This window comes from Coregonus lavaretus, assembly GCF_964263955.1.
Source record: "Coregonus lavaretus genome assembly, chromosome: 31".
Classification (NCBI taxonomy): Eukaryota; Metazoa; Chordata; class Actinopteri; order Salmoniformes; family Salmonidae; genus Coregonus; species Coregonus lavaretus.
Window position 1 is genome coordinate 24,712,100 of NC_140018.1, and position 14,535 is coordinate 24,726,634.

A 14,535-nucleotide genomic window follows, 5' to 3' on the forward strand; every position below is an offset into this window, starting at 1 on the left:
CGCCGACATGGAAGGAATGTGATTGGGAAAAGAGCAACAGTGAATGTCCCGGGCCAGAGGGGTGCCAACATCACAATGTGTGCCGCAATATCGTCTGAAGGATTGCTTTTACATAAACCACTAATTGGGCCACACAACACAGAGCGCCTCATTTCATTCATGGATGACCTCTATGGAAGGCTTTTGCCAGGTGAAGAAAGATGGCAAGTCAGAAGAAATATGGAAACCTTGGGTGATTGTATGGGACAATGTGGTATTTCACCACTCCCATGCAGTCACAGAGTGGTTTGCAGCCCATCCCAGGATGGTGTCACTTTTCCTCCCCCCTTACTCTCCCTTCCTCAAACCCATAGAATAATTATTTTCCTCATGGAGGTGGAAAGTTTATGACCACCATCCACATGATCAAATGTCACTCTTGGATGCAATGAATGCAGGAGGCCTGGATATCTCTGCAGAAGATTGCCAGGGATGGATCAGGCATGCAAAGAGATTCTTTCCCAGGTGTATTGCGCGAGAGGCCATACGGTGTGAACTTGTGGCCCAATACAGCAGACAGGGTTGACTAGCATTGTTATATATCTGTTTCATTTGGACAATATGCTATGCATATTCATAGTGTGTATACACTTTTTTGTTTGTTTAACAGTACTGGAATCATTTATTTTTGTGTATTTTGGAATTACTCTGCAAAAAGCAAAATACAGTAATTTGCAAAAATACAGTAAATTGTATTGAAGCATATTGCAGCCTTTCTGCTTTATTTCTTTACATATCTTGCAGGACATTCTATACAGTACAGGTTTGCCACGCTTCTTTTGTAAAAATGACTGTTGGTTAATCTAATAAAATATGAAACTAAAGACAAATTGACACATTTTCAATTGGTAGCTGTTTTTAGAGTTTTGTAGGTCATGATGCTATGACTGACAAAGTGTGCATGTCGTGAGAGACTGTTAGCTTTCATTTGGTAGAAAGATTTGCTTTTGAGACATGTAGGATGTGCATTGCCAAGTTGCATGTTGTTTTGATAACTGTATTTAGAGTTTTGCACATGTATCCGCAGTATTGAACAATGCTTGTTAGCAATCGAAAAAAACTGTAAGAGTGCCCGGCTCCCCTAGGTCCTCCCCTAGGTCCTCCCCTAGGTCCTCCCCTAGGTCAGTACACTAACAATACTTTTAGTGTACTGACATTATACCTGACTGCTGGTTAGTGTGGTCACAACCCAACATACAGTACTGCTCACCAGCAATAGGTATTCATATACAAAGTTCCAGTGGTGGTGGAGGAAGGCTTTACCTCTAATAACTGTGTGATCACCTTCAATATGTACAGACAGTACACTGAATATGGGAGCTGTTATGAGAGATATTACTAAGAGATTCATAGTGTGTGCGGTGAGGTTGCTCCCTCAGGCCAGAAAAAGATTGAGTCAAATAAGTGATTCAGCACTTAGTAGCTATTTCCTCTACATTTAGCATGGGAATCTGAGTGTAAAAAATGCTGCACTTTTCCTGGCTCTGCTGGAGCCCCTGTGAGGGAGCCAACACTAGGCAGGCAGGAGTGCTGAACCACGACCCAACCAAACGTGAGTCTCTCATCTACCTGAGATTGCCTATCAGACCATGTCTCTCTCTCTCTAAAGAATATCCCCAGACATAGCTTTCCCATCTTTAGAGCCCAAATGTCACTGCCCAGAATGGGGAGTAACTCAATCTGGCATATTATATAGCCCATCCTGGATAAGTAAAGGATTCCCTCAGGCATTGTTATGATAAAAGTCATTTTGGTCCCAATTACGAGCAGATTATATTTGCCACTCGATAATGGCAGTAAGAAATGTGCCATTCAGGGGAAATCAAGCTTAAATTGGAATTTACCCTTGACAATCTCATTGATGTATTTGATGTATTCCAGAGTTGGAATTTAAAGAACCTGAAAAAAGCCCATGAAGTATAATACTATATTTGCAGTGGGAGCAGGGTGGTGGTGATCATTTCCGTCATCTAGCTGTGCTTAATTTGGCCAAACACAGAGGAATAATATTGTCCAACATATCCTCCAGTGAATGAGAATGATATTGATGGTTTGATCCCTGAGGCATGAGGAAACACTAATCTGGGAGCCATATTGGCCATTACAGCTCTAATTAATATAGTACATGAAGCACCTCAGCGAAGTTAATGAACAGCTAAAACCAATCAACACGCTCACTCCGTAATTACAGCTACTATCAAGGGTAATGTCCCAGGGTCCATTTTAAAGAAAGGATGGTATTTTAAAGTATTTTGCCTCCAAGAGAGGAGAGAGAGAGTAAAGATGAGAGAAAGGGAATCAAGATGCAGCTAGCAGTGTGTTCAAGGTGCTGTAAATACTTTTTTTGCGTTCATAACAAGGAAATTAGGTTGCAGCTTCCTCTATGGGATTTGCAATCAGGTTCAGTGTACCAGGAAGGTGAAATGTCATGTTGATTGGCCCTCGGCGGCATTTCATTTGCTACTGCTTTGTCATAACAACTTGTTGTGTGTACTTAAGACAAAGCAATTTGGAGACATAGACCAAGTCATGCTGACTGCAATTCTCAACAATACTGCCATTAAACCTTCCCCTATAGCTAAAGCCTACTGAATAAAGGCCAATCAATATGTGCCTATATCTTTCGGTGAGGGGGGGACTTTATATCTCTGAATGCTAATAGTGTTTTACTGGAATCTTTCAGGGCTCTTTGTATAGATATAGGCTACTAATAATCCACCTTAGCCATTAGCCATGTTTTAGTGTGTTTCGTCATCAAGTGAGCACCATTTTTCATATTAGCATGGTAAATATAAGTAGCAGCAGGCATTTAACATTATTGCCTCCATCAAAAGGAAAATATAAAAATAGCTTTTCTATTACATAATTGTTCCCTTCAGTCAGTCGGTCACTCAGTGTAACATTCTATGGGGAGTCAATGACCAATCATATTCACCTTAAGAAAACTGAAATTACGCCCAATGGGCCAATGCCGAGCCCGCCCTCAGAAGCCCTGCCTTCCTGGCTATAATACCAGGGCTCGCATTAATTTCCTCTATGCTTCACTCTTCAGCTCTGAAGGAAGAACGTGTCACGCAACTTTTGAAGCACACAAAGACTACGAAATTCAGCTCCGACTTAGGTGTCTGTTAGTAGGGAGAGAGTTCTAGTCCCAATAGATGTTGCGGATTTTGACTCTTGGTATCGGTTTTTGTTTTTGCTAAAAACCCACTACCTTCTGCACTGCTTGTGTAGCCAGTACTTCCTTGCTTTAGTAAGATGGCCAGTGGTAAGAGTAAGTTAAAAAAGACTAACCAGCCGAGTTGGAACCTCCGACCGTGCCCTAGGGCATGTGATTTCACAATGAAAATGAAAGATACTCATGAGTGCTGTCCTGTTTGCCTTGAGTGGAAACACACTCAGGAGGCCTTGGCTCGGACCAGTTCGTGTAACCATTGTCACCGGTTGGGTTCAACTTCCATTGGGCGTCGGGCTGACTTTGTGAGAAAGATTGGGGCTGCTGGCGAAGGGTTTCCGGTGAAGTGACCTCGGGATTGGGGTTGTCTGAGGCCGGGAGAGAGCAGCAGCGGTGGTCGGAGTTGATAGGGCTGTCATCCCAGCCAAGTGAGGCTCATTCCGATTTCTCTGGCAGTGATCGGATTCCGGGGATGATATACTGTACTATCCCTGGCTGGCTCTGGAGGGTTTTCAGAGTGTGAATCTAATTACATAAATCCGGGGCAGCCTTGGCTTTGGGTTCGGCGGGGGAGAGTGAACCATTGGTGGTTAATACGCCTTTGATGGACCTGTGTCGTAGGGCAACAGATCACCTGGGGGTGGATTGGCCATCTTCTCCCCCACAGCAGAGTTCCTCTAGGTTTGGGGGAAGGTATCTACCTCCTCTCCCTGCAGCTGTGAAGTGTCGCATACCCCTGTTTAAGGATTTTGCCGATGAGCTAAAGGCGACCCAAGATTCCTCTCTACCAGGTTATGGTGAGTTCATGAATGTACAGGGTATGGAGGAGGCGGGGCTGATTTGCACACCACCGATGGATGTAAAGCTGGCAAGTTACTGACCTCCAGGGGCTAACAAAGGGGCTAATCCTAGCACGGTGCTTCCAAATAAACAGTGCCGGTTCTCGGCGGATCAGCTGGACAAAGTATACCAGGCCTAGGGTGTGGCAGCCCGGTTGTTGAATGTGGTCACAATGCTGCAGATGTATCATATCGATTTGCTGAAAGAGCTGAATAAGACTGTGGAGGCGGGGAAGACGGTTTCAGAGCTTTTCGTTGAAATGCGCGCTACGGCTGATTTTGGATGTCTGTCCTGCTATACTATCCTGTCTGTGGGGGAAAGTATGGGGGTGACAGTGGTGGCTCAGCACCACCTGTAGTTGACGTTGTCCTGGATTCCTGAGAGGGACATGCAGATGTATTTGGATGAGCCAGTTTCGCAAACAAGATTGTTTGTCTCGACTATGGAGTCCTTACAGGCACGTTTCGAATAGAAACAAAAACAGGACGCAGTTCTACGTGTCCTTTTCCCATGAAAATCCTTCGCAGGGGTGACGGGGTCTTCCTCTCCAAGCATGTCCTGTGGCAACAGTGCTCCCAAGTGGCTCGGTTAATGGGGGCAAGTTACTGGTTGCCAAAGTCCCCGAACCCGGTGTGGGACGGATATCAGAACGGGAGTACCACGAAAGCACATTGTTTCAACCCAAGGTTCCTTGGTGTTCAGGGGTATTGAGAGTGCGATATCATCCAGGTGTGGGCATAATAAACACAGTTCCTTCCCCACAATCAGACACATGGTTGTCAAAAGGATTTGAAAATGAATTATCCCAGTCCTCAGGGTGGCGCTCTGCCCCTTCAGGACATAATGTATGAGAGACTGGCAGCGTGCCCCCTGTCCAGTGGCGGGCATACGCAGTTTCACCATGGGTGATGAGGACAGTGACGAGGGGGTACGGACTGCAGTTTGCTGTGCGTCCTCCTCCTTTTCGTGGCATCATTACGTCAATGGTCCCTGAGGTCCTAGTGCCTGCCTTGAAAGAGGAGATTTCCTCTCTCCTTCAAAACCATCTATTCGGGTGGTCCCCGTGTCAGAAGTACAGAGCGGCTGGTACAGCCGGTACTTCATAGTTCCCAAGAGCGATGGAATGTTGCATCCCATCCTGGACTTGCGTGTTTTAAACATGCACCTCAATGTTTGCAATTTCAAAATGCTCACACTTTGCTGGCTATTGCAGTCGGTGCGTCCCAGCGATTGTTTCACGTCCATAGATCTGAAGGATGCGTATTTTCATGTGTCTATACATCCTCTCCACAGAAAGCTTCTGAGGTTTCATTTTGAGGGTGTGGCCTACTGTATTTCGGGCTCTCCCTATCGCCCCACACCTTTTCTATGGTGGTGGAGGTGGCTTTGGCACCTGTGTGGTGCCAGGGGATCAGAGTATTGGCCTATCTAGATGATTGGCTGGTCGTAGCAGCGTTGAGGGAACAGGTGGAGCTCCACACTGTCATGCTGGTTTCCCATATTCAATCTCTGGGGTTCTTAGTGAATCACAAGAAAAGTTGTTTGACTCTGGCTCAGTGCATTCCGTTTTTGGGTCTTGATCTGGACTCGGTTCTGAATCATGTGTTTTTGTCCCAACAGAGGAGGGACGCATTCTGGCTCGGTCTGGCATGATTTCAGCTGGGACAATCGGTGCCTTTTCGCTTGTGCCTGCGGTTATTGGCTCTGATGGCCTTTATGATAGCTGGGGTGCCTCTGGGACTTCTGTTGATGCGTCTGTTTCAATGTTGTGTGATTGCTACACGCCTGGATGCATCTCGCCACTGCCATCGGTGGCTCAAGGTATCCCTGTCGTGCCTAAGGGCGTTGACTCCTGCAGGGTGATCACAACAGACACATCCTTACTGGGATGGGGAGCGCTGTGTGTGGGGAAAAAAACACTGATTTTATAGGACCCCCCTTATAGTTGTTTATTAACCATTATTTTACCAGGTATATTGACAGAAAACATAGTGCACTACTTTCTCTTGTACACTAAAGACCCGGGGAAGAGTTGCAGGGGAGAGAAGAGAAGAAGGTGCCTATTTGAAAGCTAGAAAAAAATGTGTAGCTCGCAACATTTTATTTTTTTAAAGTAGCTCTCATGCTAGAAAAGGTTGGAGAACCCTGGTCTAAGCCTATGGCACCGACCTTGGACCTGGCTATGGTCCTGGACGCTCTATGTGGGCCTCCGTTTGAACCATTGGAGTCTGTGGACCTGAAGGTCCTTTCCTACAAGACTGCCCTGCTCATGGCCTTGTCGTTGGCCAAGAGTGTTGGGGATCTTGACGCGCTATCAGTACACCCTTCCTGTTTGGAGTTCGCGGCTGGCGACTCCAAAGTGATGTTATGTCCTAATGCAGCTTTTGCTCCCAATGTTATGGCTATATCTAACAGGTCCCTGGCTTTCAAGCTGTTCCCTTTCTCACCTCCTCCATTTGCTTCCAGTGAACAACGGAGGTTGCATGGCCTGTGTGCTTCACACATGTAAAAAATAAATTAGTACAAATCCAAATAACTTCACAGATCTTCATTGTAAAGGGTTTAAACACTGTTTCCAATGCTTGTTCAATTAACCATAAACAATTAATGAACATGCACCTGTGGAACGGTCGTTAAGACACTAACAGCTTACAGATGGTAGGCAATTAAGGTCACAGTTATGAAAACTTAGGACACTAAAGAGGCCTTTCTACTGACTCTGAAAAACACCAAAAGAAAGATGCCCAGGGTCCCTGCTCATCTGTGTGAACGTGCCTTAGGCATACTGCAAGGAGGCATGAGGACTGCAGATTTGGCCAGGGCAATAAATTGCAATGTCCGTACTGTGAGATGCCTAAGACAGCGCTACCGGGAGACAGGATGGACAGCTGATCATCCTCGCAGTGGCAGACCACGTGTAACAACACCTGCACAGGATCGGTACATCCGAACATAACACCTGCGGAACAGGTACAGGATGGCAACAACAACTTCCCGAGTTACACCAGGAACGCACAATCCCTCCATCAGTTCTTAGACTGTCCGCAATAGGCTGAGAGAGGCTGGACTGAGGGCTTGTAGGCCTGTTGTAAGGCAGGTCCTCACCTGACATCACCGGCAACAACGTCGCCTATGGGCACAAACCCACCGTTGCTGGACCAGACAGGACTGGCAAAAAGTGCTCTTCACTGACGAGTCGCAGTTTTGTCTCACCAGGGGTGATGGTCGGATTCGCGTTTATCGTCGAAGGAATGAGCGTTACAAAGAGGCCTGTACTCTGGAGCGGGATCGATTTGGAGGTGGAGGGTCCATCATGGTCTGGGGTGGTGTGTCACAGCATCATCGGACTGAGCTTGTTGTCATTGCAGGTAATCTCAACGCTGTGTGTTACAGGGAAGACATCCTCCTCCCTCATGTGGTACCCTTCCTGCAGGCTCATCCTGACATAACCCTCCAGCATGACAATGCCACCAGCCATATTGGTCGTTCTGAGTGTGATTTCCTGCAAGACAGGAATGTCAGTGTTCTGCCATGGCCAGTGAAGAGCCCGGATCTCAATCCCATTGAGCACATCTGGGACCTGTTGGATCGGAGGGTGAGGGCTAGGGCCATTCACCCCAGAAATGTCCAGGAACTTGCAGGTGCCTTCGTGGAAGAGTGGGGTAACGTCTCACAGCAAGAACTGGCAAATCTGGTGCAGTCCATAAGGAGGAGATGTACTGCAGTACTTAATGCAGCTGGTGGCCACACCAGATACTGACTGTTACTTTTGACCCCCCCTTTGTTCAGGGACACATTATTCAATTTCTGTTAGTCACATGTCTGTGGAACTTGTTCAGTTTATGTCTCAGTTGTTGAATCTGGTTATGTTCATACAAATATTTACACATGTTAAGTTTGCTGAAAATAAATGCAGTTGATAGTGAGAGGACGTTTCTTTTTTTGCTGAGTTTATATGGATGGAACCAAGGATATCTGCGTTTGTGACCAGCTTTTTGTCTGTTTCGATAATCCAGCTCAGGGTAGGGTACTTTCTTGGGTTGTCTCCCTGGCATATGACAGCAAAGGACAAGGGTTGCCTAGGGGTGTGGCAGCTTCTAGGGTATTGTTCAGGGGCATGACGATTGGCGATACCTGTGCTGCAGCACAGTTGGGGTTCTAACCCAGTGTGGCTCATAGTGTTCTTATGGCTGAGTCCAGGAGTGGGTGTTAGGCAGCGTGCAGGTTGCGCATTTATCCGGGTTACCACAGTTCCCTGTGGGTTTGAGCCTTAGGCTGCCTTGGGGTGCGGCAGCGCCTAAAGTGCGCATGATCAGGGTTACCATAGTTTCCTGTGTGTTTGAGCCTTGGGCTGCCGTGGCAGCGTGCGAGTACACAGTTTCCAGGTTACTGCAGGTTTCCTATGGGTTTGAGCCTCAGGCTGCCGTGGTTCATCGACTCTGGTCGATGCTATGCAGCGTGCGTGTGCGCTTTGGACTTGGCCTGTAGTGTCAGCATGTCAGTGTGCATAGCCAAGTTGCAGCAGGTTCTGATTCCCTATATTTGGCTCTGACAGTTCAGGCCTCATGAGGCTCTGACAGTTCAGGCTTCTCGGGTACCTATTAGGGGGGAAATGTGGCTTCTGTAACCAGGGGAGAACTTAGTGATTTGTAGGCCCCAGGGAGATGCCAGTTCTATGGGATTTATAGTAAAGACATGTAATTTAAATGTGAAAATGTATTACCTTTTAATGTGCCATGTACCCAACCAGTCATGGTTTTTTCATCTGATTATCAAAAAGTAGGTTACCTTCGCACGTTTATCCAAAGTAATTCTAGCATTCGAACAGTGCACTGTGCACCCGACAACTTTTCTTCAATTCGCAAGTGGCTGAAACTATCTCACCGGAGAAAGCATCCAAGCAAACGAAAAAACGCACTATGCCATACTCTTGTTGGCCAGACAGCATAAGATACATGGGCTACACATACAGTTCCTTCAGAAACTATTCATACCCCTTGACTTTTTCCAGATTTTATTGTGTTACAGCCAGAATTTAAAATGGATTAAAATGAGATTTTGTGTCACTGGCCTACACACAATACCACATAATGGCAAAGTGCAATTATGTTTTTACATTTTTTTTTACAAGTTAATAAAAAATGAAAAGCTGAAATGTCTTGAGTCAATAAGTATTCAACCCCTGTGCTATGGCAAGCCTAAATAAGTTCAGGAGTACAAATTTGCTTAACAAGTCACATAATAATTTGCATGCTCTGTGTGCTATAATAATGTAATCTCTGTACCCCACACATACAGTACAATTATCTATAAGGTCTCTCAGTCGAGCAGTGAATTTCAAAAACATATTCAACCACAAAGACCAGGGAGGTTTTCCAATGCCTCGCAAAGAAGGGCACCTATTTGTAGATGGTTAAACATTTTAAAAGCAGACATTGAGAATCTCTTTGAGCATGGTGAAGTTATGAATTACACTTTGGATGGTGTATCAATACACCCAGTCACTACAAAGATACAGCCGTCCTTCCTAACTCAGTTCCTTACTCAGAAACAGCTCAGAGATTTCACCATGATGCTAATGGTGACATTAAAACAGTTAGTTTAATGGCTGTGATAGGAAAACTATAGGCGGATCAACAACGTTGTAGTTACTCCACAATACTCACCCAAATGACAGAGTGAAAAGAAGGAACCCTGTACAGAATAAAAATATTCCAAAACATACATCCAGTTTGCAATAAGTCACAAAAGTAAAACTGCTAAAAATGTGGCAAAGAAATTTACTTTATGTCCTGAATACAAAGAGTTAGGCTATGTTCGGGGCAAATCCAACACAATACATCACTGAGTACCACTCTTCATATTTTCAAGCATGGTGGTGGCTGCATCAGGTTATGGGTATGCTTGTCATCAGCAAGGACTAGGGAGTTTTTTATGATACAAATACATGGAATACAGCTAAGCACAGGCAAAATCCTAGCGGAAAACCTGGTTCAGTCTGCTTTCCAACAGACACTGGGAGACAAATTCACCTTTCAGCAGGACAATACTGTAAACACAAGACCAAATATACACTGGAGTTGCTTACCAAGATGACATTGAATGTTCCTGAGTGGCCTAGTTACAGTTTTGACTTAAATCACCTTGAAAATCTATGGCAAGTCTTGAAAATGGCTGTCTAGCAATGATCAACAACCAACTTGACAGAGCTTGACGAATTTTTATATTGCACAATCCAGGTGTGCAAAGCTCTTAGAGACTTACCCAGAAAGACTCACAGCTGTAATCGCTGCCAAAGGTGATTCTAACATGTATTGTCTCAGGGGTGTGAATACTTATGTAAATTAGATATCTCTGTATTTATTTTCAATATATTTGCAACAATGTCTAAATACATGTTTTCACTTTGTCATTATGGGATATTGTGTGAAGATGGTGAGAGAGAAAAAATCTATTTAATCCATTTTTAATTCAGGCTGTGACAGAACAAAATGTTGAATAAGTCAAGGGGCATGAATACTTTCTGAAGGCACTGTACATGTCCTCTGCCTCGATGACGATGGCAGTATTATCAGCAGCACCTGTCTTTTTTACTAAAGAAAACTTAGGCAATATTTCTGTAAAAATTACATCTTCTTTCTTTTTCTTTTCTCTGCCATGCTCTGAAAGCGCCTCATTGCTGCAGCTTAATTTCAATGAAAGTCATGTTTGCAATCATATCGCGTGAAACAATGCACAGGAACTCTGTCAGGGTGGAATAGTCCATTATTATGAACAAGTCCATGGGTGATTAATGACACATGTTTCTACCATTATGAGAAAAACTTGGATAATATTAATATTGATATGAAACATATGTATATGTATGGAAATAAATTATTGGCGGGGGTTGGGGGGTCTCGAAATGGAGCATGGGGGATCTCAAGTGGAGAAATTATATATTTTTGTAAAAGATTACAAGTAAAAATATACAGTGGGGGAAAAAAGTATTTAGTCAGCCACCAATTGTGCAAGTTCTCCCACTTAAAAAGATGAGAGAGGCCTGTAATTTTCATCATAGGTACACGTCAACTATGACAGACAAATTGAGATGAAAAAAAATCCAGAAAATCACATTGTAGGATTTTTAATGAATTTATTTGCAAATTATGGTGGAAAATAAGTATTTGGTCACCTACAAACAAGCAAGATTTCTGGCTCTCACAGACCTGTAACTTCTTCTTTAAGAGGCTCCTCTGTCCTCCACTCATTACCTGTATTAATGGCACCTGTTTGAACTTGTTATCAGTATAAAAGACACCTGTCAACACCTCAAACAGTCACACTCCAAACTCCACTATGGCCAAGACCAAAGAGCTGTCAAAGGACACCAGAAACAAAATTGTAGACCTGCACCAGGCTGGGAAGACTGAATCTGCAATAGGTAAGCAGCTTGGTTTGAAGAAATCAACTGTGGGAGCAATTATTAGGAAATGGAAGACATACAAGACCACTGATAATCTCCCTCGATCTGGGGCTCCACGCAAGATCTCACCCCGTGGGGTCAAAATGATCACAAGAACGGTGAGCAAAAATCCCAGAACCACACGGGGGGACCTAGTGAATGACCTGCAGAGAGATGGGACCAAAGTAACAAAGCCTACCATCAGTAACACACTACGCCGCCAGGGACTCAAATCCTGCAGTGCTAGACGTGTCCCCCTGCTTAAGCCAGTACATGTCCAGGCCCGTCTGAAGTTTGCTAGAGTGCATTTGGATGATCCAGAAGAGGATTGGGAGAATGTCATATGGTCAGATGAAACCAAAATATAACTTTTTGGTAAAAACTCAACTCGTCGTGTTTGGAGGACAAAGAATGCTGAGTTGCATCCAAAGAACACCATACCTACTGTGAAGCATGGGGGTGGAAACATCATGCTTTGGGGCTGTTTTTCTGCAAAGGGACCAGGACGACTGATCCGTGAAAAGGAAAGAATGAATGGGGCCATGTATCGTGAGATTGTGAGTGAAAACCTCCTTCCATCAGCAAGGGCATTGAAGATGAAACGTGGCTGGGTCTTTCAGCATGACAATGATCCCAAACACACCGCCCGGGCAACGAAGGAGTGGCTTCGTAAGAAGCATTTCAAGGTCCTGGAGTGGCCTAGCCAGTCTCCAGATCTCAACCCCATAGAAAATCTTTGGAGGGAGTTGAAAGTCTGTGTTGCCCAGCGACAGCCCCAAAACATCACTGCTCTAGAGGAGATCTGCATGGAGGAATGAGCCAAAATACCAGCAACAGTGTGTGAAAACCTTGTGAAGACTTACAGAAAACATTTGACCTGTGTCATTGCCAACAAAGGGTATATATCAAAGTATTGAGAAACTTTTGTTATTGACCAAATACTTATTTTCCACCATAATTTTCAAATAAATTCATTATAAATCCTACAATGTGATTTTCTGGATTTATTTTCTCATTTTGTCTGTCATAGTTGACGTGTACCTATGATGAAAATTACAGGCCTCTCTCATCTTTTTAAGTGGGAGAACTTGCACAATTGGTGGCTGACTAAATACTTTTTTCCCCCACTGTATATATATTATGCCCAGCTCATGAGGCCTCTTGATGATTTGAAGCCTGAGGTGATTGCCTCTTCTGCCTAGTGGTAAGTCTGTCACTGTCTGTAACCTCTTTTTGGAGCTGGTGTAACCTGTGTGTGCTTGGGCTGCCGTGGGTCTCCTTGTTTGGTACCCTCTGAGCCGGCTTGGGGTGTGATTGTATGTCCCCATAGTATGTTATACCGAGTGATCGACTGAAAGGGAACGTACAGTTATGAATATAACTACTGTTCCCTGAAGGAGGGAACGAGGTATAACATATTTTGGCCCCGCGCCGTCAGGGGATTTGGGCTCGCTGAAAAGCGGTACTGAATTGAGGAAAGCGAGCCCCGGTATTATATCCAGGAAGGCGGGGCTTCTAAGGGCGGGCTCGGCATCCATTGGCCCATTGGGCGTGATTTCAGTTTTCTTCAAGTGAATATGATTGGCCGTTTACTCCCCATAGTATGTTATACCTCATTCCCTCCTTCAGGGAACAGTAGTTATATTCATAACTGTACGTTCCCTTTCAGTCGATCACTCGGTATAACATACTATGGGGACATACAATCACACCCCAAGCCGGCTCAGAGGGTACCAAACAAGGAGACCCACGGCAGCCCAAGCACACACAGGTTACACCAGCTCCAAAAAGAGGTTACAGACAGTGACATTTTCCTGTGTGTTACATATGAGCATTTACTCTGCAGAACAATACTGATACAATACAATACTTAAGTACTAAAGCTACATTTACTGGGATTAAATAAACATAAAAGTTTTTTTCTCCAGAGGATGTAGTGCAAACCTTTATTGTATTCTTAGCCTTTTATTGAAACTTCCTGATTGAGATGTGGCCAGTCTATCTCCAGATCTTAAATTGGGCACGTTCTGTCTTACCTCTGCAGGTCCTCTGATAAGCCTGATCACAGTACAGAGGTTAATGCCTACAATGAAGGCCAACAAAGATTTAGAGCTTTTGGTGAACGTCCCTTAAAATGTACCATTAGAATGATGATAATGCCCAACCTTCCATCTCCTCCCATTAATGGCGCTAGAGAGGGGAGGGGGAGCGCATCAGCAAATTTATTCGGCTTATCTCAGTGTTTCGTTTGTCTTAAGAGACTCAGATGCATAAAGACATCAGATCGTTATCGTGCTTTTGCACCTCCGTCTTTTTGGTTTAGGCCCAGATACCTAGACCTGCTGGCCGGTCTCTGTGGAGGGCTGGGCCCTAATCCTGTCTAGTTTGTTATTCTGTGTGATCTGCTAATCCAACAGGCCATGCTCCCCGAGCATTGCTCCACCGCGGATATCGCCCCTACCCAGCCCTTTGACGGTCCGGACACTGATCATCCACTGCCTGGGATTATCACAAAGACACAAGCACGCACACGCTTATTTAGAGACACAGAACCACACACACACACAGACACACACACACACACACCTTTGTTTGATCTCACAGTAACCAGATGTCCTCTTTTTCTTCTTCTATTTGTCTCCAGTTGATTTTATAGGAGGGTTCGACTCCTACGGTTATCAAGGGCCTCAGAAGACATCCCATTTGCAACTACAACCCATGTACATGTAAGTGCACTGTAGCTACATCTCTTCACACCTCCCATTACAGTACTTCTGAAAGGTTTTCTCCTGACTGTGGCTTAGCCTTGTCTTGTCTGGGTGACATTTCACTATGTTGTCACACTTCAGTCTATAAATTGGGCGAATAGGACTAGCCTGAGGACATTAGAATGTAAGGCAGAGAGGAGTCTCATAGATAAATAATGCTAGTGTCAATACAGCTTAGGAAATAGCTTGGGTCAACACTGAGGTAGGGGCTGTTTGTATCTGGACTCCTGAAAGGTTGAGATTTGCTTGAGAGGAAATGAGGAGAGGAA

General features: G+C 44.7%; 1 protein-coding gene across 3 annotated transcripts in view; it reads left to right on the plus strand.

Moving 5' to 3' along the window:
- The window catches only part of LOC311106918 (sodium/potassium-transporting ATPase subunit beta-1-interacting protein 2), a gene marked incomplete at both ends in the record, with an annotated part of 156,770 nt that extends 142,542 nt beyond the window's left edge, over positions 1-14,228 (plus strand). For all 3 annotated transcript variants that reach the window (XM_084149308.1, XM_084149309.1, XM_084149310.1), the window contains one exon: positions 14,143-14,228. In XM_084149308.1, coding sequence (XP_084005434.1) covers positions 14,143-14,228 — 86 coding nt within the window. The remainder of the gene's footprint in view (positions 1-14,142) is intronic.
- Between the last annotated feature and the right edge of the window lie 307 nt (positions 14,229-14,535).